This window comes from Stenella coeruleoalba, assembly GCF_951394435.1.
Source record: "Stenella coeruleoalba genome assembly, chromosome: 13".
NCBI lineage: Eukaryota > Metazoa > Chordata > Mammalia > Artiodactyla > Delphinidae > Stenella > Stenella coeruleoalba.
This window is the reverse complement of record NC_137159.1, coordinates 9,941,521-9,963,496: the sequence shown is the minus strand read 5'-3', so window position 1 is coordinate 9,963,496 and position 21,976 is coordinate 9,941,521. Positions and strand designations below refer to the sequence as shown.

The following is a 21,976-nucleotide window of genomic DNA, read 5'->3' as shown; positions in this document are numbered from 1 at the left end:
CACAGTTTAGGGAAAGGGACATGATCTCAGCTGGGCAAAAGAGACCCATCCCGGTCCTTAAACGAGAGGTTAGTGTCAGCCTGGGGCTGCCGGGGGCCACCTTCACCACCTTTGGAGAGAGACTGCCTGACCAAGGAGCAGAGCCGAGAGACGGAGAGAAATCACGCCTTCACGTCATTGTTTGAGTCCCAAGATCTAGCCAAGTCACCTTTTCAGTTATGGGAACCAGTAAATTCCATTTAATTAAGATGGCTCTGTGTTAAGAGTTCCGTATCTTGCAATTGTGTTCTGACAATAACTTTGACATTCCAGACCCACATAGGCTGGGTCCACCCACCTAATCACGCCCCTCCAGTGGGTGTCATCACTGCTCAAAACACCAGCTCGGTGTTCCCTAAAGCCCGTCCCTTTCCACTGACAACATTGTTCTCTCAGGAAAGCCATTCTTCAAGGCCCATATTAAGTGTCTCCATCTCCATGAAGCCTTCCTGTCTCAAGGCTGAGCCTACAGTCTCAAGGGGCTGCCTTCCTGACAGCTGGATCAGAAGGTCCTTTGTGGGGACAGAGCTTTGTGACCCATTAATTTAGTGGCTGAGAGCGTGGACAGCTGTGGGCGAGATGTCAGCTGAAAAGATTCTCTAGTGATCTTGAGAAAACTGCTCTCCCCCAAGACACAACCACCTCTTCCTCTGTTCCCCAAGGTTCTCCCCCTGCTGCCCTTCACATCCCGAGTCTTCTCATGCGTGCGGCCCACTAGGCCTGCGGCTCTGGCTCCGCCTCGCATCGCATGATGGGTCAGCAGGAACTGGGGCTCCTGGGTTCCCTACTCGGTCACCTGGCTGAGACTCCAGGCGCTGGGGGCCAACTGGGCCTGCTCTTCAGGGCCCGGGCCTCCACCCTACTTCCCACCCGTCCCCCACTCCACACACCCTCAGACTCTTCCACTGGACACCAGGCTGACCCTCCTTCACAGTCACCAGTCATTCAAATAAACCCTCCTTTCTCTTCTCAAAATCCCTCCAGGGCTTTCCACTGCTTTTAGTTCCTCAAACGGGGCCCCCTTGCCTTTCTCGCCTCTTCTCTCACCACGTCCTGGCCGCCAGGTGTGCTTCTGTTCTTGCTTTCCCTCAGCAGGAATTCCCCCCACCCCACTTCCAAACACCTTCTTACACTAAGCTGCCTCGTCCAGGAAGCCTCTCGTAATCCCTGAGGCAGGAACCAGCCTCCCCGTTGGGCGCAGCACTTTTCCCAGCTGTCCAGTAGACCACTTACTTCGCTCTACCTTTCCGTGGTCGAGTCCACCTCCCGGGCTAAGAATATGAAATCTTTGGAGACAGGGCCCCTGAAGGTCATCACATTTCTCTCACGGTGCCTAAACGGTGCTTTGTACACAAGGCGCCTTTCGTAAATGTCTGAAATGAAATGAAATGAGAGAGCGAACCCATTCCCAGCTCCCGAGAAAGACACGTATTCTTCCTGGGAATAAAAACAGAAACCCAAGTGGGCTGCTCCTCCAGGGGAGCCCTGAGCTCTTTCACTGTGATGCACACTGGGGCCCAGCGTGTCGGCTGAAGGTGTGAATGGACGAAGGGAACGTGGGTAACTGCTGGAGGCATTGACGTTACACTCCTGGAGCCGTTTGCACTCACACACCTCTCCCTGGAAGTCAGTGGTCATTTCCCGTGGTGCAGCTTCTTCTGCAAGTCCTGGCCCTGCAGAAGTCTATTTCTCTCCGCACAAGGGCTGGAGTTCAGAAGCCACGCTCTCTCCTGCAGCTCACAGGATGCAGAGGGAAGAGCTCAGGGTCTGAAATCAAGGACTTGGGCGGAAGCACCTATGGCTCCCAGCCTTGGGACCTCGGTGCGGAAGTTGTCAGGATCAGGAGGGTCATTTAGGTGCAGATGCCTTGCATGCAGCAGGCACACTCAAGTCCCTTCTAACTTTTTAAAAATTACGTTCACACTTCCTCAATTTCTCCTGCCTCTCTAAGAGGAAGGGAACGAACCAACTCAGGGAAGCTGCGACAGAAAAAGGACAGGGAGCCACCATTGGCATTTATATTCTTATTTGTGGTTTCGGGTTTTTTTGTTTTGTTTTGCTTTTAATTTTTTTTTTCTAGAAAATAAAAGGAACACAACCAAGGGAGTTTATATGACAAACTATCAGTGTCAGGAGGGCAGGGGAAAAGAGAAAGAAAGCCCAGAGGAGTGGGTAGCTAATAAAAAGTGGGTTCCGAACCACGCCGAACGGTCCACAGGGTCATGTCTGGGTCCTCATGAGACGACCGGTCACTTTGGCATGCGTGTTCGGTGCCCGGTCTCCTGGTCCGCCTGCTCAGAACCCCAGGGTCAGAGAGAGCTGGCTGCACCCTGGAAATCTGCCAAACTCAGACTCTACAGCAAGTCAAGACTTAATTTAGCTCCTCGGCTTTGTGCTCAGGTATCACACGGCAGTCTTTCTTGCCTAAGAGAAGAGTCTAGAAGAGTGTGAGAGTCACCATGGGACACACTTTGGCATCGCAGTGAACCCCACGTGGCCGCTCACTCAGGCGCAGACATGGCCTTCACCACCGAAACAGGCGTCTGTCCAGACATCCTCAGGCAGTCTGGCCAAAGAAGGACAAGGGACGTGACAGTCCCCGTCTAGCCACAGGTCAACAATGGTGTCCGTGCTCCAGTCTTACTCTATCGCCTGTGAAGGACACGGGGATCCATCTGCTTTTCGGCTCAACACTGGACACCGATTCCAAAGAAGCTTGGCCATTTGGATCCACACCGTAGGTCTCTCCGGTTTCTCCCACTTTATGCCCCATATCTCAGGGCAGAAAATTCAGCCGATCCAGAGCCACGTGTGGCCAACAGAACGGCCAGAGCGATGGCCGGGCAAGAAAGAGCCGGCAGCACACTGTGAGACCAGAGTACATTCAAGAAGGGTCCCTGTGGACCGTACATTCAGCTCACAGTCTAGGGGACACACTGAGCCTGAAGGGCACAGCCAGGGCAGCTCGCCTGACAGGGGGTTCTGACACCTCATGCAGCAGGGCCCCCCTGGTCACAGTTCCTACGTGGAGAGCGGCGGGCTCCCTGCCCTCCTGCAGCCCCTGTTCCTGCACGGAGGCCAGGTTATGCCTCAGTGCCGCGGTCCTGAGGAGCACCACGCTGGCCAGCCAGCCAGGCTGATGTGGCTCTGGGTTCCACAGGAAGGCCGCAGGGAGCCGTGGTCACTGGGAGGAGGGGGCAAGGGAGGAGGGCTGCATTCTGCCAGGAGGGATTCGGGGAGGAACTACCAGGGGCTGGAGGGGTCTGCGGGCCCCAAACATGGCAGGGCCAGAAGGGACGGGATAAATAGCTGAAGGACGACGATGACAGTCTTGTCGCTAGTTTAAAAAGAGAGTATTGGTGTTGTTGCTCAGTTTTGTTTTTCCCTTTTAAAACCACTCACATTTTAAAAGGTGACAGGGCTGGGGAGATTTGGCCCCCTTCACACTGATCCTTTCCGGGGGGCCTCAGGCTCACGCCAGGGCGCCGGCCACCAGGCAGGGACGGGTCAGGGAGAGCACGTGCTCTGCTTCCCAGCAGCCACCCCTTCTCCCTGCAGAACCAGAACACACGTGACAGGCAGTCCAAAGACTAAAGTGCAGAGAATTCCACAGAGCGGGCAGCCCGGTACTGGGCACTCCCAGAAGGGGCAGGGGCAGGGCTCAGCCCAGAGCTACGCTGTGGGGCACATGTGGACAGCTATGAGGCGAGCCCGCAGGGCACGGTCCCCTTTCCCTTGGGCCCCGTGGACGCCTCTTCTAGCGGGGACCGTCCACTGTCAACAGCTCCCCAAGGAAAGTCTCAGTCTCAGAGATAGGGCCCACGAAGGGGGAAAACGTGTACGACCATCCCTGGTTGGTAATGACGAGTGACTGTGGAACGAGAGGGGGGTGGAAAGAAGGGAAACAGTGCCATTATCTAAAACCAGTGAACCCCAGGTTTTGAGAGCGGGGATCCATGAACAAACGCTAAAGGCAGAGTCTCTCCCGGGGAAGGTTGGTGAAGACGGTCAGGATCCTCCCGGTGAGGCCCGCTGGGGAAAGGAGCACCTCTGGGTGTGGAGGGCACTGCAGAGCGGGGAGGGCTGCCAAGGAGGAGGGCCCACGGCTGGCACTAGGGCGTGTAGGCCGGGGGCGGCTGGAACTGGTTGATGACCTCGTACTCTGCCGGGTAGGGCTCGTTCTCCTCCATCTCTGAGAGCAGCTCCAGCGCCTGTTCCTCTTCCTCCGTGGGGTAGTGGCGCAGGAGGTTGGCTGCTGTGGCCAGGATTGAGGCCCCGCCCGCGCCTGCCACCAGGTAGAAGCTAACAGCAAAGGTGACATAAACCTGGGAGCCGTGGTACTTCTTATGTTGCTGCTGCTGGGCCAGGATGAGTTCGGAAGCCCAGTAAGAAAAACCGATGACGGTGGCACACTGCAGGACTGGGGGACAGAGGGACAGCAGAGAAAAGGGGTTAGCAGGCACCCCGCAGCCGGGATGCTTGAGGAATCAACTGCAGTCTCTCTACCCAAACCCCATTTTCAGAGAACCTGCCCGGCCCCAGACACTGCAAGGGGGAGCTCTTGTGGCTGAGGCGGGAGACAGAGGCCTGACCCCACCCGGGCCAACTAGATTCTCTCTGTCTTAAGAATTTGGAATTGGGGACTTCCCTGGTGGTCCAGAGGTTAAGACTCTGCACTCCCAATGCAGGGGGCCCGGGTTCGATCCCTGGTCAGGGAACTAGATCCCGTGTGCCACAACTAAAGATCCCGCATGCCGCAACTAAAGATTCCACATGCCAGAACTAAAGATCCTGCCTGTGGCAATGAAGATCCCACGTGCCACAACTAGGACCCGGTGCAGCCAAATAAATAAATATTAAAAAAAAAAAAAAGAATTTGGAATTGGGATACTAGGGCCGCTAGAAGTCATTGGGTGCTTCGAGCGGAATAGACAAGGTCGTGCAGTTTGGGAGCTGGAGTCGCTGATACCCTAGGTCAAATCAACACAGCAGCCCCATCACGAGGGAGGAGAGAAGCCTCGTATGAGCAGAGAAGCCTGGCCTGCAGGGAAGCGGGAGTGGGGGGGAGAGAGAATCTGAGACCATGTACTCCAGGGAGACACAGGGAGACACTGTAGTTCCTCCCTTGCTCCTTCCAGGCCCATGAGCCTGGCTGAGCTTCACATCCTGTTCTTAGAGAGCCATGATGTCAATCCTAACAATATTCCCTCCCTACAGCTCAGCCGAGTGGGTCTGTGGTCCTGGCGGGCATACGTGCAAATGACGGAAGCCAGCTGCTCTCACACGCCAGCGCTCTGCGAAAGGCTAGAGCTGAAATGAGCGTCGGGAACAGGGTCTGCTCACGACACCCCTTCGCCCCCACCTGCAACTCCAGACAGGATGCCGCCCCCGCCCTGTGGCAGTTCCTCCCCGACTGGGAGTAGCCCGAGCTTACCTGTGAGGATGTGGGCGAAGGCATAGCGACGGGTGATCTTCAGGGCTGGATGCTTGGGCCCGAAGACATCCAGAAGGAAGGCGGAGAGACTACACAGGATGCCCAGGAAGCAGAAGGCGGCGATGACCCGCAGGAGCAGGACTGTCTGGGGATTCATGCAGAAATCTGTAGGGGGAGGAGCAGATCCTCAGGCTCCCGGGCAGCACCCTGGGGCAGGAAGCCCCCCCTCCACCACAGGCCGGCGAGCCAGGGGAGGACTGGAGGGGGGCGTGGTCTCAGCTCCCGCTCCCAGTGGGGCTGCAGAGGGGGTGGAGGAGCCTCCCTATTCGAAGACAGGACCCCTGGGTCACTGCTCCCGTGTGCCTCAAGTCCTTCCTCCCTTTCCAACAAGACTAGTCCAAGTGCAGGGCTCCACTTCAGTGTGCGGTTGACCCTTGAACAGCATGGGTTTGAACGGTGAGGGCCCACTTATGTGTGGACTTCTTTTTCAGTAGTAAACACTACGGTACTACATGATCGGGGTTGGTTAAATCTGCAACCTGGAACCACGGCTCCGGAGGGCCAACTATAAATTACACAAATTATACACAGATTTTCAACTGCTGGGAGGGTCAGCATCCCTAACCCCACTGTCGTTCAAGGGTTAACTGTACTTGCCACGCTCTCCTAACCATTTTTAAGGATCCTGACAATTAATCAGACATGTTAACCCATTCTGCTAAAGCATGCTTTGGGCTGGCAGGAAAAGCCAAAGGGACGAAGGCCAGAGGCCCATTCAAGTCCATGCTCTATCCAGTCACTCACTCACAACCCTTTTGTTCAAAAAGAAGCTGAAGCAGTTTAGAGAACCTTGTAATGACAAGAGAGGACTAAATAGATGGGGAAAGCTGGTAGACTGGACCTCCACATTTATTTTTGCTCCCTCCCGAACCCTACTAAAACAAAAAAAAAAAAATTAAGACATAAACCCACACAAAGAGAAGAAGGGCAAAACAAAATTCTGGAAACTGGGAAGTAACGGGACTCAGAACTAGAACTGACTTGAGAGAATAGATAAACTGAAGTATAAGCCGGAAATGGGAAAAGGTAAGAAGCAGCTAGGTTTACACCACAAAAGCCTGAAAGGCTCAGAAACTGACAGCCCCAAATACCTTCTAAAATGAGGGCAAAGCCATTGGGGGGTGCTCGCTCTACCAAAATGAGGGAATGATCCAAGAAAAAGGAAGATACTAAAACAGGAGACCCAACATTCAAAGAGTAAAGAGCCCCCAGGGTCATAGTGAAAGATACCAGGAGGACAGCTACACACCAGACCCCATCAAGCAACCTACATTTCCCTCTAGGACTTTAATACCATTCTTTCCTTTTTTCTTTTTTTTTTTTAATTCCATCTAGACCACACACTGTCAGCTCCCTTTGATATCTACGCAAACTGCCACAGTTCTAGAAACACACAGACAGAATAAAGGCTGGTCCAAAAAGATACCATTTTAAGCTTTGATAAAAAGTAGGAAATGGGCCTTAACTTCCTCTATTCAGCCACTGGCAAGTTCTTCTTTTATTTGGGCCATGGGTCACCAAGTGATTTGGGAAAATTTGAAAAGGGCTGGCAAGACTTACACTGTAGGCTCCTTTCCCGAGTTTTTTTTTTTTTGGAGGTGGGGAACCACAAGCTTTATTGGCTGAAAGTTCTCCTCAGGAGCCTGGCCTGCTGGGCTTTCCTGAGTTTTGATCTCAGGCTGAGAGGCTGTTGGACTGTGGTTATCACTCTCTCGTGCACAGGAGAATCCCCAGGGTGCTGGTTGAGAGCATGTTCCCAAGCTCCAGAGATTCTGAGCTCTTGGTCTGGAGCAGGGCCTAGGAATCTGGATTTTTACCAGCAGCGCAGGGGGCCTAAGCCTTACACCCCAAGAAACACTGATCCTGGACCTAGAGGGAGGTGAACTGATGAAGAAGAGTCCGAAAACCTGGGGAGGGCACCTGAGAACAACAAAGCAGCCTCAAATCAACTGACGTTGATCGGCATCGTGGGGTCCTGGGCAGAGGGTGCAGCCTCCCACGCGGAAAAACCAGACCAGATATGCAGAGGCCCCGGGCCTTTGTGACAGCGTGCACTCCCTACCGCCTCAAGCTCAGAATTCACCAGGCAGATGTTGCCTGGGCCCACACATGATTCATACGCTTTGATCTGGCTTCAGAGCTACCTGTCACTCTCTTGTCAGCTAACCATCTGTTTTGGGGCCCAATCATCCAGCCTGAGGGATCGCCTGCTGCTAGCAGGCTTGCCTGTGCATTAGCTCTGCCAGCAACCAGGTCCAGCCTCCATTTAATCCGGTCCTGCGGGCCTGAAGGGGTCTAGAAACCCACAGGGCCTCTCTGAAACCAAAGCTCCTGGAGACGGGGGCTGTTTCCTGGCTGCATTCTGAATATTGCTGAAAGCTCTCTGAGACAGTTCTTCTGGGGTCCACGTGGCACGTGGCAGGGATGGGGCAGGACGAAAGTGTTCTTCTAGTGCTTCCAAGAATAACCTGCGAGTGGCAGGGTATAGGGGCTTACATCACACTCCGCTCTGCAGCAGGCCGTGTTCAGATTCCTCCAGCATTACTCAACGTGACCAGGACCTCTGAGTGATGCTTTAATTGTAGTACTTAAAGTCAACTCAGTGTTGTTTATTTTTAATTAATTAATTTATTCATTTATTTAATTTTTGGCTGCATTGGGTCTTCACTGCTGCATGCGGGTTTTCTCTAGTTGCTGAGAGCGGGGGCTACTCTTTGTTGCGGTGCACGGGCTTCTCATTGCGGTGGCTTCTCTTGTTGCAGAGCATGGGCTCTAGGTGCGCGGGCCTCAGTAGTTGTGGCATGCGGGCTCAGTATTTGTGGCTCACGGGCTCTAGAGCACAGGCTCAGTAGTTGTGGCACGCGGGCATTAGTTGCTCCATGGCATGTGGGATCTTCCCGGGCCAGGGCTCGAACCCGTGCCCCCTGCGTCGGCAGGCGGATTCTTAACCACTGCACCACCAGGGAAGCCCTCAACTCCGTTTTAATTTAGCAACTAGTTTTAACTGAAAAATGTAACACACAGGGCTTCAACGATACTATCTTTGGCTGCATAAGTGAGTATAGGATGTTCACTTGATTATCATCCTTTAAAACGTACATCCGCTGGATACACTTCTACGTGTCTTATGTTTCAGAATACACTTATCTTAGGAATAAGGAGGACTTGCACAGATGTCCAGCTGCCCCTCCCAAGAGACAAACATTGTTGGTAGTTTTTTGTGTGCCCCTCCAGGTATTCCTGCTTGTGCACGCAGATGGGGCAAACGTCATCTTAGTTAAGCCTCACTCCACTCTGGGGGATTCATCACATGGTTCAGATGAGGAATTGGAGCCTCCAGGAGGTTAAGTGACTTCCTGCAGGTCACACGGCACAGAGCTAGACTCCAAATCCGGGTCAGGCTCCCTTGCATCGTGAGTTAGCCGTTAGCACCAGGGTTAGCCGTTTTAATTTTTCCTCGCTGGAGCTAATCAATCAAATCCTAAAGAGCTGTATTTGAATGAAAGGTCAAAGGTGGCTATGAATGCTGGCAGAGCCATCGCCAGTGCCAGCAGCTGCTGAGCTCACTAAGGGAACAGCTGGAAGCATGAAATCTCTTCTAGGCAGAAAAGGTTTGGGTCGTTAAGCAAACCTTAAAAGGTTTGAAAGGAACTCATACTGGGAATTACTGGGCAAAACCTGCTGGGTGTGGTCTAAGCTTCTGCAGTCCTCAGAGTCTGGCTCTGAAAAGCAGAAGTCACTGGATTTGGCACCCAATCCTAGCTCTCCCACAGATTGTATGTCACCTTGAGCAAGTCACTGAATGCCCTTGGCCTCTGCGCTCACCCTGTCAAAGGGAAGCTATAACACCTGCCCCGCCTGCACAGGGGTGCGTGGGGAGGGTCAAAGCACAAAGTGCTGGGGATGAGCCGCCCCACTCCCTCTGCGCTGGGCGGCCACAGCAGTGTCTCTTCTCTGGCGTGCCTTTCCTCCTTACACCGAAACTGCTCCGTCCACACACGTCAGCCAGTGTGGGCCAAAGGAGGAGCCCACTAATGCCAGACTGAGGACCTGTGCCACCAGGGTGACAATGCAGTACAGAGAAGGGGCTTTGGACCCACAATTCAAACAGGTTTTGTTTCTACGTGACGCCTTCTGCCTTTCTCTACTCCAAAGCTCTGAGCAAACCTTCAGGCTCAGCGGGGAAGCCAAGTGGGGACTTTCCTTGGAGTGATGCTAAGAGATACCCCAGGAGCCTGCCCTACATCCCTCAGCGGTCTCAGAGCACACAGGGAAGACAGGCAGCGTTATCCCTGACACGCTTAGAACCCAGCTCAGACTCTCCTGGGGTCGGGATCTCAATGTCCCTTTCTTTCCTCCCTGTTAGACATCAGTATGGCAGGGAGGGCAATAAATATCTGCTCCATTGAGAGGGCTGCCAAAGAGAAGCAAAATCCTCAGATGTTACATGTGTGTTACTTTATTTGTGGAGAGAAATGGCACATGGAGCAGGGTCCTAATTTTAAACTCAAACCAGTGGTGCAGGGAACTCCCTGGTGGTCCAGTGGTTAGGACTCTGTGCTGCACTGCTGGGGGCCCAGGTTTGATCCCTGGTCGGGGAACTAGGATCCCACAAGCCGTGTGGCACAAACAAATAAACAAACAAAAATTGTTTAAAAAAAACAAAACAGTGGTGCACCCACTACACTCCAGTAAGACAGAATGCATCCTACCCCCCAGTTGTGCTGTGTGGCCTGTTTATTTTGGTAACTATTGCTTGACTGTTCCCTCCAGTCACTGGGGAAGAGGGCAGCTGCTGTGTAACAGGATCCCAAGGAGCTGACTTTGCCCAAGGTCATTGGTAAGTCACTGGGCTGGATTTGTTTTGAAGGCCCTGGCTCTTCCTGTCTACCTGCCCATGGCTCTCACCCCTCCTGACCCAAAGAGGCTGCAGGCAGGACGCTTCAAGTGGCTTCTGGCCAGTTCCCTTCTGTCCCGTCTCCTATTTCCCCCCTCACTGGAGTCCCTGAGTCAGAGGCACGTCCCCGGGGGCCCCAGTCCTTCCAGCACCCACCTGCGCAGCCACTGCCCGGTGTGACTTTTTTTTCCAACCAAGGCTTCTGACACAAGACTCGAAGAGGGCCCTCCAGTGCCTGGCTGGGTCATCCCACAGATACCAATGGTCCTAGCCCAGCTGCCTCTGAGGACAGGCCCCACGGGATTGGGAAATGCCAGCTGCATCGGTCACCACCCCTCAGACACTCCGGCCCTTCCTGGAAGGCCCTTGATCTTCCTGTGGCTTGCTGTCAACTGTGATTCCCCCGACTTCACATCCTAAACTCCCTCATTCTCCAGAGATGCTTCCTGAGGCTGTGGTCCCTGCTGCCCTTTGCTGGGCATGCTTGAGAGGCAGAGAGGGACTGGGGCTCAGAAGGAGTGATTCTCTGGGCTCTCCTGCTGGGGGCCACTATCGGTCTGGGCACATCTCTGTCCACACCCCGGGCCCAGACTGAAGAAGAGCTTTGTGAGGAGCAGGGGAGTGGCAGAGTTCTGGTGGATCTTTTAAGCCAACGGCATTTGTTAAAGCCTTCAAGGGCTCTGGGAATGACAGCGGGAGGATGAGTGGCTTTGCCTCAGCTCACCAACGTAAGGTGATGAGGAATAAAAAGACGCAGCTTTGCCTAGGCTTGTGATGAAAACTCAGCTAGAATGGGGAAATAAGAGGCCTGGGACAGCTCTGATGGAAGGAGAAAGAAGCTCAGTGTGCGCTAAGGTACAGTGGTGAGCGTGGAGTCCACACCACTCAGATCAGCTGTGTGTCCCTGAGCAAGTGACCTGACCTCCCTGAGCCCGAGACGTGTGTGTGTGTGTGTGTTGGGGCGGGGGGTGGGGTGATGACAGTCCCTACCAAATAAAGATGTTGTTTAGGAGACACTACAGCCAGGCGTGAAGTGGGTTTACACAATGCCTGGCACTCAGGCAGGGGGCCAAGAAATGGGAAGACACTGTCCCAAAGCCTGCTGGCCCTGGCCACTCCCTGTCGCCTGCAGAGACCTGGCAGAGTCTGTTCTCCCTCTGGAAGCATCTACAGGCACCGGATCTGTACCCCATAGCTCTGCTCCCTCCTGAGATGGGGAATATCCCAGGCTTCCATGCTAGGGTATCTGCCAGGCCCTGAGGCTCAGTACAATCCCACAGAATAGCATACATCTGAAGGCCCACTGGGCACCGAAAAGCCAACTGGTACAAAGAAGAAGAAGAGAAACAGGGACCTTTGGATTCCTCGCCTTCTTCTGTGGTAGCTCATGAGGTAGCACTGTCAACTCCTTTATTAATGGACACCAAGTGTTCCCAGCTTGTAATGGCCAAGAAGATGGCCAAGGAAAACCAGGCCGAAACTATTCATGGGTTAAGATCCCTAAACACACGAGCAGGCATAATGTAAAGGTGAAGGCGACGTGCTTTAGAAAACACAAAACCTGGCTTGGATAATTTCTCAGAAGAGGTAAATATATGTGTAAACAAAGGAGAACTGCACCAAGAATTTATTCTTACTTTTGACATGGCTTTGACAAGGATGCACGCCAGAGTGGACTGAACGATCGTGAGATCATTCCTTATGACGGCTGAAGTAAAGCAAAGGTTAAAAAACATAAACGAGACAGCGTCACTTTAAACTGGAGTCAACGGTGAGGTACACTCAGCTATGCCACTCCCAGCTGTGTGGCCCTGGAGAGATCACTTCACCTCTCTGAGACACCAGTTTCCTGGACCTTTGGAATGAGGACACGGGATCAGACGGCCCCTCCCCTCATGGCATGAATTTTAAGAGCCTCCCTAGGAATGAAATGAAATGGAGAAGCATCGTGAACTCTCTCCCAGTTTGGAAATGACACCAAGCCCTTGAAACACTGACCATCAGGGGATCGATCAACTGCCACGGTCTGGGTGAAGCGGTGGAAAGGTGGCAGCTGTTCCTCAAAAAAAGGCAAGTACAGGGGAACACGCTAAGGGAAAAACCATTCAACTCAAGCTTGATGGGCTTTCTGTCACCAGCTACACGCCACAGAAAAAGCTGCACGTCACACGGCCTCCATCGTGTGGATAACTTTGCTCGTAATGAGCCAACGCAGAGAAAGCTATCATCAAGGTGAAATCTAGAAACAAACCAGAAGCCCCCAACCTGCTCTCTACAAAATCATCCTAAAGCTTCAAAGACTCAAGAGAAATGCAAAACAGCAAAAGAACTCTCAGCGGAAGACAAGATTAGGCCACAAGGATACGGCTTTTCAGCCACAACCTGCATAAGTGGTATATATGATCCAAGTTCTCCAAAGGAAAACTTGACCTTTTCACCAAATCCCAGAGCCTGAATCCGTAAAAAGGCAACGTGAAGATATCTAACAGGATGGGCTTCTGATACATGGGGCAGTAAACATCTGGAATGAATTACAGCCAGGGAGTGGCACAGGGAGAAAGCATTCACGAATGGCTCAAAAGGCCTTGCGGGTAATGAACTCCGCTGTTACTAAGGGCTGTTTGGAATCCACTGACCATTTTCTCTGTAAAAGCCAGGCAGTGCCATCCTGACCCCCACACCACACAGCCTTTACCCTTCATTACTACAGACAGGGTGGGCAGGATGAGCTACAGGCCTCCCCTGGGTCCAGTAAAGACCACGGTCCCTTTCCCCTTTCCTCTGCCTCCCTGGCTGAGAAGCAGGATGACGAACAAAGCAAACTTACCTCATTCGGGCACACTTGTGAGGGTTCCAAGAACCAAATTCCTATTGTTTTACTGAGGGTGGCAATGGAACTGACTTCTGGTTATTGAAAATACCATAGACTCCCTTTGTCTCTAACAACAATCAAATTACTGTACAACTCAAAAACATCTTTTAAACTCTAGCCATATTTAAAAGTTCCTTTTTCTCCATCAATCAGGCTGTCCCAAAGAAACCTTCCTGTATCCCAGAGGCTCCTCAGAAGGAGACAGCTGATTGTGATGCCTAGCACCCTTATCTTCTCTCCATATACGGCGCCCTTCGCCCGGCAGACGCCTAAAATAGCAGTCCAGATTAGCATGGCGTTGAGGAGTGGGTGCTTGGCTGAATAACATCAGAATTAATGAGGGGCTGGACCCCAAACAGAGCCACCTGGTGGGCATGAACACCAGGCACGAATGGGGCTGTTTCCTTCAACCAAGTGCCTGCCCCAGGCTATCTCAGCTCCAGCCGGCACCCTACCGAGGAGGCCCTGTCGTCCAGAAAGAAGAGGGCCGGCGCGCAGCGCCCTCACCTTTCAGCAGGTCCGGGTGCACGGAGCCCAGCACGTCGGAGACCCCCAGCTCCTGGCGGGAACAGGTGCCACCGTGGATGTGCAGCCAGGCAGGCTCGGCGAGGGCAGTGCACAGCGCGGTGATGGACAGGGCACCCGGCAGGGCCGAGGCCAGGCTACGCTCCGGCTGCTTGGGCAGAGCGCTGCCTCCCGGGTTCCTCCGCCGGCGCCCGCCAGGCAGCCCTGCGCCTCCGGGGGCGTACATGCCCGGGGCCGCCCGCCGTCGCTCCGCGGTCGCTGCTGGTCGCCGCCGACCTCCGCCGAGCGCACAGAGCCTGCCTGTCCGGGGGGAGGAGAGCAACGCGCTGGGTTCGCAGAGGTGAGGCTGGCGCAAGGCTGTCAGGGCCGACACCGGAGGATGGGGGTGGGACCGAGGGCAGAGCAGAGACAGGAGAGCTGCAGAGGTTCGGGGGGCGGGGACAGGGTCCCTGGAGTGGGGCTGCGGAGGTGCAGGATGATGACCCGGAGAGGGCTGGGGGCCCGCTGGATCTTGGCAGAGCAGAGTGGGGAGAGGGGCTGGGGCGGAGTTATCTGTTAGTGGTGGAAGAGAGACCCGGCCTAGGAGTCTTGGCCAGAGGGTGCCGAGGGGCGGAGGACCAGGCTGGGCCGCAGGGATCGGGGACCCAGGATCTGGGAACAGCGATCTGGGGTGCGACCTGTGTCCAGAGAGGACCCACCCCTCACCGACTCCTGATCCTCACCGGTCAGCAGGCCTCAGTGCCGGGATGGCGTCGCTCCGTCCCGTCACGGGCTCCTCAGCTGCCACGGTCCGAGCGATCCCAGGCCACAAACCCGCAACGCCCGAACCAACCCGGGCCCGATCCACTTCCGGCTTCCTCCACCTCTGCCCCCGCCTCCTCCGGCTCCCCGCCCCGTCCCCCGCGCGCGACACAGCCCGGGCGCGTCGCCGGCTCCCTGCGCAAGGCCTCACGGGACTTGTAGTTTCAGGCAGTCCCGTGATGCTTTCCGATGGGGGTGGGGGCTGTGGGGGAGGGGGGAGTGAAAGGCCGACTACAACTCCCAGAGGGCAGCACGGCAGAAGCCGCGGGTGCTTTAGTTCCAAGGAGGACCCCGGCCCTCAGGAGGAAGAGGATTTGCCTGGTGGGAGCCGCAGTCGGCGCGGCTGGCTCTGCTCACCTCTGCCTTTTCCTGAGCCGGGCAGCCATGAAGGACTCGCTGGTGCTGCTTGGCCGTATCCTGGCGCACCCGGACTCCCGCTGCTGGTTCCTGGCCTGGAACCCCGCGGGAACCTTGCTGGCCTCGTGCGGGGGCGACCGGAGTGTCCGCATCTGGGGCAGGGAGGGTAAGGCCCGGCTGCGCGACCGCTGCCGCCGAGGGGTCTACGTGCGCTTGGTGTGGGTGCCAGGCTCGGGGAGTGCGCAGCCTGCGGGGCAGGCATACCCTGGACGGGGGTCGCAGGCCAAGGGAGAGGGTGGAGGGGCCTCCTTAGCCACTCTGAGAAAGGTTTTTCTGGCAAAGGAGTCGACAAATACTAGAAGCTAAAATGTCAATAGGCTGAAACTGTTGAGGGAATTGTGATAGTTGCTGAGGTAGGAAAATGCAGAGAGAAGAAGGAAAGTAGCCTGCAGAGTAATTTGCTATAGATGATGAAGTTTAAATTTTATCCCAAGGGCGTTTGGGCGCTATTGACAGTTTTAAATTGGGAGGGTGACTCCTTCCATTTGACTTAGAAGGATACCTCCAGAGGAAGTGGAGTCAATTAATATACTGACTTTCTGAAAGCATGTTATTAAACACACCCACTGAGCTTTGCCCCCCAGCTTGGCTCCAATACTGGTCCCCATTACCCAATGGCATTGATATGCTTCAGCACTTTCTCGTGCACCCAGCTCCAGAGCCTGGCCTGTCCTCTGCTTTTAGGTGACAACTGGATCTGCAAATCTGTCCTTTGTGAAGGCCACCAGCGCACCGTGCGAAAGGTGGCCTGGTCTCCCTGTGGGAATTACCTGGCCTCTGCCAGCTTTGATGCTACCACTTGCATTTGGAAGAAGAAGAATGATGACTTTGAGGTAACCGGGCTGGATGGGACCAGGATTGTTGCCTGTTCCCTGCCCCCCCAGCCAGGGCTGGTTGAGGAACATGAGCCAGCCTGGGCCAGTGGGGCTGTGCCCATGAGAAGGACTGCAGGGGTCTTAGCTGCTGCTGATTCTTGTCCCTCTTCCCGGTTCACAGTGTGTAACCACTCTGGAGGGCCATGAAAATGAGGTCAAGTCAGTAGCCTGGGCCCCATCTGGCAACCTCCTTGCCACCTGCAGCCGAGATAAGAGTGTGTGGGTCTGGGAAGGTGAGTCCAGGTCCCTCCAGATGCAGTTGGGAACCTGCCACCAGATCTCCCCCTGTGTCCCTGACAGGGTCGGTCAGCTCAAGGACTCCTTTCTTTTCTCTTGCACAGTTGATGAAGAAGACGAGTATGAATGTGTTAGTGTCCTCAACTCTCACACACAGGATGTCAAGCATGTGGTTTGGCACCCGAGCCAGGAGGTGAGAGTCAGATATCTTGGTGGGAAGGAATTCTGATGTGGAGGGTTGTATCCAGCCTTCTTCTGCTCTTCTGCCTCAACCTGGCTTTTCCAGGGATCTCGATCTGTGACCCAGACACATCAATCCCTTTATAAAAGCAGACCCCTGGGACTCTTCTGTCCTGGGAGGGAGAAATGTTGGAACCACAGACACTTCTTGGGCCCTACAGACATGTGCTGTGTTTTCCCTGGCCTCTCCCACAGCTGTTAGCCTCTGCCAGCTATGACGACACAGTGAAGCTCTACCGGGAGGAAGAGGATGACTGGGTATGCTGTGCCACCCTCGAAGGCCACGAATCCACCGTGTGGAGCTTGGCCTTTGACCCCAGTGGCCAGCGCCTGGCCTCTTGCAGTGATGACCGTACCGTGCGCATCTGGCACCAGTATCTACCGGGCAATGAGCAAGGTGAGGGCCCAGCCTGGGAGCTAAGGAAGACCCATCTCTCACGAGGCTTAGTCTACTGAGGGGCTGAGACACACAGATGAGTCCCAGGAGACTGGGGTAGAAAGGCAGGTGTGCCACCAGAGGCCTCCAGGTATCGTGCCGAAAGAGTCGGGAGCGTCTGAGGAAGGGGGGCCATTTCATCTGGACTTGAAAGAGTGTGCGGGATTTTAACACGAGAAGAGAATTCTAGGTGCAGACGACACGAGCAAAGGCATTGAAGGTAAAGACAGCCTAGACTTATGCCAGGAACAGTGACTCGTGTCGTTGGAGCATAAGCATAAAGGGTTTGGAGAGAAATGAGGTGGGTTGGGCTGGCTGGTGGGTGGCCTTGAAAGGCAGGCTAACCCATCAGACGTAGTCGGCAGCAAAAGGGTTTTGAGGAACAGGACATATGCTTCTCAGAATTCTGCTGTAAAAATGCCAGTCTGGCTGCAGTGTGTAAGGCAGATCAGTGAGGACAGAGACAGAGCAATGAAGATGAGGCCTCATGACTGAGGGTGGGCTGGGGCGCAGCAAATTAGGGTCTCCTCTGGGGCGGGTTAGATACTCTCCTGAGATGCCCAGGACACGGACATGCCTGAGGCTCAAGAGAAGTCTGTCATGCAGGGGTGGCGTGCAGCGGCTCTGACCCTAGCTGGAAATGTATCTGCACCTTGTCAGGCTTCCACTCCAGGACCATTTACGATGTCGCTTGGTAAGACCTCCCCACCGCCTCCACCCTGCCACCCCAACCATTGGAGAGATTTTAGAGAAGTCAAAAGCCTGTGCTGCTCCCTTTCACCTTTGGGAATACATGGGGATAGAGAACAGCCACCCTCGGGTCTTCAGATCAGGCCAGACTGTCTCCATGCTGGCTCAGAGCTGGCCGGTCTGGGGTACACAGGAGCGGGGACAGGCTTAGACCCAGGCCTGCACCTGTGTTAAGATTCCAGGCTATGAAGGCAGCTCCAGCCTTTGAGGGTCACACAGCATCATACCATCCAGAAATATTTATTCTTGAAACTGTGGATTCATGGCTGGAGAATCCAGCCATGAGTCCACAGGGCCGTTTCTACCCTTATGGAGTCTAGAAGAACGACACCATTCATACAGGAGAGTCGATCAGAGGGCAGTTCTGGCCCTGAAAATCTATCCCTTGGAAATAATCCTAAATAATGAAAAAACCTGATGTGCATCTAAGTTTTATTTATATTGGCAAACATTTGGGAATAGCAAATATGGACTCAAGAAAAAGTATGGTAGAATTCAGTGGCCTATCGTATCACTTTTTAAAAAATGGTCAAAGAATACTTTATGACAGGGAAACTGCTTATTCCAAGTGAGAAAAGTGCAATTCAGAGTTATATGTAGTTTAGGTTAATTGTATTGGAGGAAAACCTAGATGGCAGCCCTTGAAGCTTGGGGTGATGTTTGTGGCTACATATTTGTTAGGGAGACTCTTCGATAAGACACTTATAGCTGAGGCCTGAAGTTTGGGACGGGAGCAGGCCAGGGGGACTATAGAACCAATCCCTCCTACCTGATTTGCCAGGTTGGGGAGGGAGGAGCCACCTGCATACTCACTGATGCACATGTTCACCCCAGGTGTCAGCTGACAGGGGCCCTGGCTACCGCCTGTGGGGATGATGCCATCCGAGTATTTGAGGAGGATCCCGGCTCAGATCTGCAGCAGCCCACCTTCTCCGTGACGGCCCACGTGCCTCAGGCCCATTCCCAGGATGTCAACTGTGTGGCCTGGAATCCCAAGGAGCGGGGGCTCCTGGCCTCCTGCAGTGATGATGGAGAGTTGGCCTTCTGGAAATATCAGCCGTCTGAAGGCCTCTGAGCCACCTTGACTTTGGACAGAATCATGGTTCCCCAGAAAATGTCATAAGACTTTCCCAGCCCCTGAGAGGACCCAGAGGAGCATCCCTGACCTTCCTTTAACTTGGCCCTCCTCCATGCAGACTTGGGTAGAAGTGCAGGCCACAGAACCACTCACTCCTTCCCCTCCTTTGACACGGAGTCCTTGGTAAAGAGCTACAGAACATCAGTCTATTGTACTTAAGCCAGATTTTGCTTGCTTTAGGGCCCAGTGTTAAATTTGGGGGGGGGGTGGTGAGTATACTATTTATAATCATCATATCTATACGTAGGAGGGATATATCTCAGCCCTTTCTGAAACTGTAAGCTTTATAGAAATAATCCATCTGAGTCCCAAGTCCTGTTTTGTAAGGACATTCACAATCTGAAAGAATTCCATGGTGAGTCCTTTTCTGAAGTAGGTCCTGCCTTCTCAATTTCTGGGCAAACCCTTGCATTTAAGACATTCAGTCAATACTGAAGGAAATTTTTTTTTTTTTGGCTGTGTTGGGTCTTCGTTGCTGCGGGTGGGCTTTCTCTAGTTGCGGCGAGCGGGGGGCTACTCTTTGTTGCGGTGAGATTTCTCATTGCAGTGGCTTCTCTTGTCGGGGAGCACGGGTTCTAGGCGCGCGGGCTTGTTGTGGTACGCGGGCTCAGTAGTTGTGGCTCGCGGGCTCTAATACGCAGGCTCAGTAGTTGTGGTGCACGGGCTTAGTTGCTCTATGGCATGTGGGATCTTCCCGGACCAGGGCTCGAACCCGTGTCCGCTGCATTGGCCGGCGGATTCTTAATCACTGCGCCACCAGGGAAGGCCTGAAGGAAATTTTTTGATGTAGGTTGGTTTAGAGTGAGAAACACCTCTGCTTTCCCTTCGAAACCCTTAACGTTAACCTTCTGTGCTATGTGCTGTGATGACAGCCGGGAAGTGCTGAGAAATAAATGGGGAGGACATGACCCCTAGAAGGGAGAGTTATTGGTGGCCACAGGGCATGCATTCTCAGTGGGGATGAAAATTGGGTCTTGGGTGAGGGGCAAAAAAAAATCTTAGAGACAGTAATTTGTGGCCCTCAAAAGGACCACAGTACATAAATATGCTGTGGTCTGTCGTATTAGATTTTCATAGTGGGGGTGAGTAGTAAAAAGATGCCGATTAAGGCCCCTTAAGGCAATGATGATGAAAAAATGGTAGAGAAACACTGGCACAGGTAGTCAGCGCTTTAGTCTCACGTTATCCTCTGACAGGCACTTCCAAGTGGGTTTTGACTTGACGCCTGTCTTCAAGCCCACAGCCTTCACTTGATTTTTTACACCACAGAAATCATGACCTTAGATTTTGAAGACAGCTGGGGCAGTACCTAGAGCAGTGGTTCTCAAGATGTGGTCTGCCGGTCACTGGAAATTCCTAGATTTTTTCAGCAATTGGTGCCTGGGCAGGAAGCAAGGCAATGGCACCAAATACTACAGTCGTGTCTCCATGCCTTGGTCTCACAGTGAAAAAATTGCCAACTTCCCTGAGAAATGTCCTCAACAGAACTAATAAGAGATAAATTGTATTAAATCTGGACCCTTGAGCATACAGCTCATGTTCTGCAATGACGGGAAGCACACACGAGCACTCCTGCTGCGCAGAGGTGTGGCTGTCTTGAGGAAAAGCAGTTGTGCAACACAACTGTGTTGTTCATGGCATAACCATTTCTACTTGAAAGAACAAGCAAATTATGGTATTTAGACTTGGCTATTTGGGAGACATTTTCCAGAAAACGAACGGAATGAGCCTTTCACTTCAAGGGAAACTGATAGTGTTGCCAATGATAAAAGCTTTCAAGCAAAAATTAGAATCTTTGAAAACTTGTATTGCCGCCATGAGCTTGACATGTTCTCAATGCTTAGACTTTTCTGAGGGGACTGGTGGTGATATGAACAAACGTGATCTGTAGGATGAAATGTATTGACATTTGGAAGATTTGCATAATTCAGTGAATGAGCATTTTCCAAATGCCTAATGCATGATGTTATAAAATCAGTCATGGGTAAGACTCATTAAAAGTGTAAGGCAAGTGGGTTTTAATGTAAGAGTATAAAAAGCTCATTGATAAGGTTTCAGATCCACATTGCCTTTAAGAAACTGCCACCTGTGGAGTGGTGACGTAGCATCACATAGACTCAATTACCTGAGAAGCCTATTTAAAAACTCCTTTTTCCAACTTCATATCTGTGTGAATTCAGCTTTACATCAGCACAACACACAACAGGTTGTGGAAGCAGCTGTGAGAATCCAACTGTCTTCTATTAAGCCAGACATGAAAGAGATCTGCAAAAATGTAAAATGCCACTCTTCTCCCTGGATTTGTTTTGGAAGTTGTTTTTCATAAAAAGTTAACATAAGTTACTGTTGTTTTAAAATGCATTTACTATAGTAAATAAACATCAATGGCTATAACCCAGATAGTAAAGGCTGTTTGGGGCTCTTAATTTTTTGTAGTGTAAAGGGGTCCTGAGACTAAATTTGAAAACTGCTAACCTAGGGAAATTACCCTTCAGAATCATTTTCTAATTTTATGCACACTTATTCCTAAAAAAAAACCCAGAAGGCAAGAATTTGAGAAAAACATTTGTAGATCTGGATCTTAAAATCGGTTTAAGCACCCAGTTGGTGCTGCCTCATTATGGGAGGGGACACTGCTGGTCTTGAGAAAGTTCTAACCTGTTGATCTCTCCAGCAAAGTTCAGAGTTAGTTCCTGCAGTAGGGCAGATACAGAGGAAGGGACCAAGGGCACAAGCCTGACTGAACAGAAGCTACCAACACTGTTCCCTCTGCGCTGACTGAAATGGTGCAGGTGGCAGCCCAACTGAAGAGCGGCCTCGTCCTCTAGAAGTGCTCACTGTGAGCAAGTTCACTGGCTGAAATAATCCTTAGGTTGGAGAAACGAAACTTTTTTTTTTTTTGGCTGCATTGGGTCTTCGTTGCTGTGCGCAGGCTTTCTCTAGTTGCGGCGACTGGGAGCTACTCTCCGTTGTGGCGCGCGGGCTTCTCATCGCGGTGGCTTCTCTACTTGCGGAGCACAGGCTCTAGGTGCATGGGCTTCAGTAGTTGTGGCTCGTGAGCTGTAGAGCGCAGGCTCAGTAGTTGTGGCTTGCAGGCTCTAGAGCGCAGGCTCAGTAGTTGTGGCGCATGGGCTTAGTTGCTCTGCGGTATGTGGTATCTTCCTGGCCCAGGGCTTGAACCCGTGTCCCCTGCACCAGCAGGCGGATTCTGAACCAATGTATCACCAGGGAAGTCCGAGAAAGGAAACTTTTAAT

At 52.9% G+C, this 21,976-nt stretch overlaps 2 protein-coding genes across 3 annotated transcripts; one reads left to right on the top strand and one right to left on the bottom strand.

Moving 5' to 3' along the window:
* Nucleotides 1-2,056: 2,056 nt before the first annotated feature.
* On the bottom strand, nucleotides 2,057-14,687 carry TMEM127 (transmembrane protein 127). Of its 2 annotated transcripts, none has more exons than XM_079940927.1 (4): nucleotides 14,550-14,687; nucleotides 13,810-14,127; nucleotides 5,474-5,638; nucleotides 2,057-4,459 (listed from the first exon to the last, which is right to left on the bottom strand). In XM_079940927.1, the coding sequence occupies exons 2-4, from the start codon at nucleotides 14,051-14,053 to the stop codon at nucleotides 4,152-4,154; spliced, it is 717 nt and encodes a 238-aa protein (XP_079797053.1). In that variant the 5' UTR covers nucleotides 14,054-14,127; nucleotides 14,550-14,687; the 3' UTR covers nucleotides 2,057-4,151. The 2 variants fall into 2 exon arrangements, with proteins under 2 accessions (XP_079797053.1, XP_079797054.1); XM_079940928.1 differs by having other exon boundaries at nucleotides 13,810-14,123; nucleotides 14,550-14,681.
* Nucleotides 14,688-14,894: 207 nt separating this feature from the next.
* Nucleotides 14,895-21,842, top strand: CIAO1 (cytosolic iron-sulfur assembly component 1). Its single transcript, XM_079940426.1, has 7 exons — nucleotides 14,895-15,151; nucleotides 15,730-15,878; nucleotides 16,042-16,153; nucleotides 16,262-16,350; nucleotides 16,593-16,794; nucleotides 17,440-17,527; nucleotides 18,418-21,842. The coding sequence occupies exons 1-7, from the start codon at nucleotides 15,013-15,015 to the stop codon at nucleotides 18,656-18,658; spliced, it is 1,020 nt and encodes a 339-aa protein (XP_079796552.1). The 5' UTR covers nucleotides 14,895-15,012; the 3' UTR covers nucleotides 18,659-21,842.
* Nucleotides 21,843-21,976: the final 134 nt, after the last annotated feature.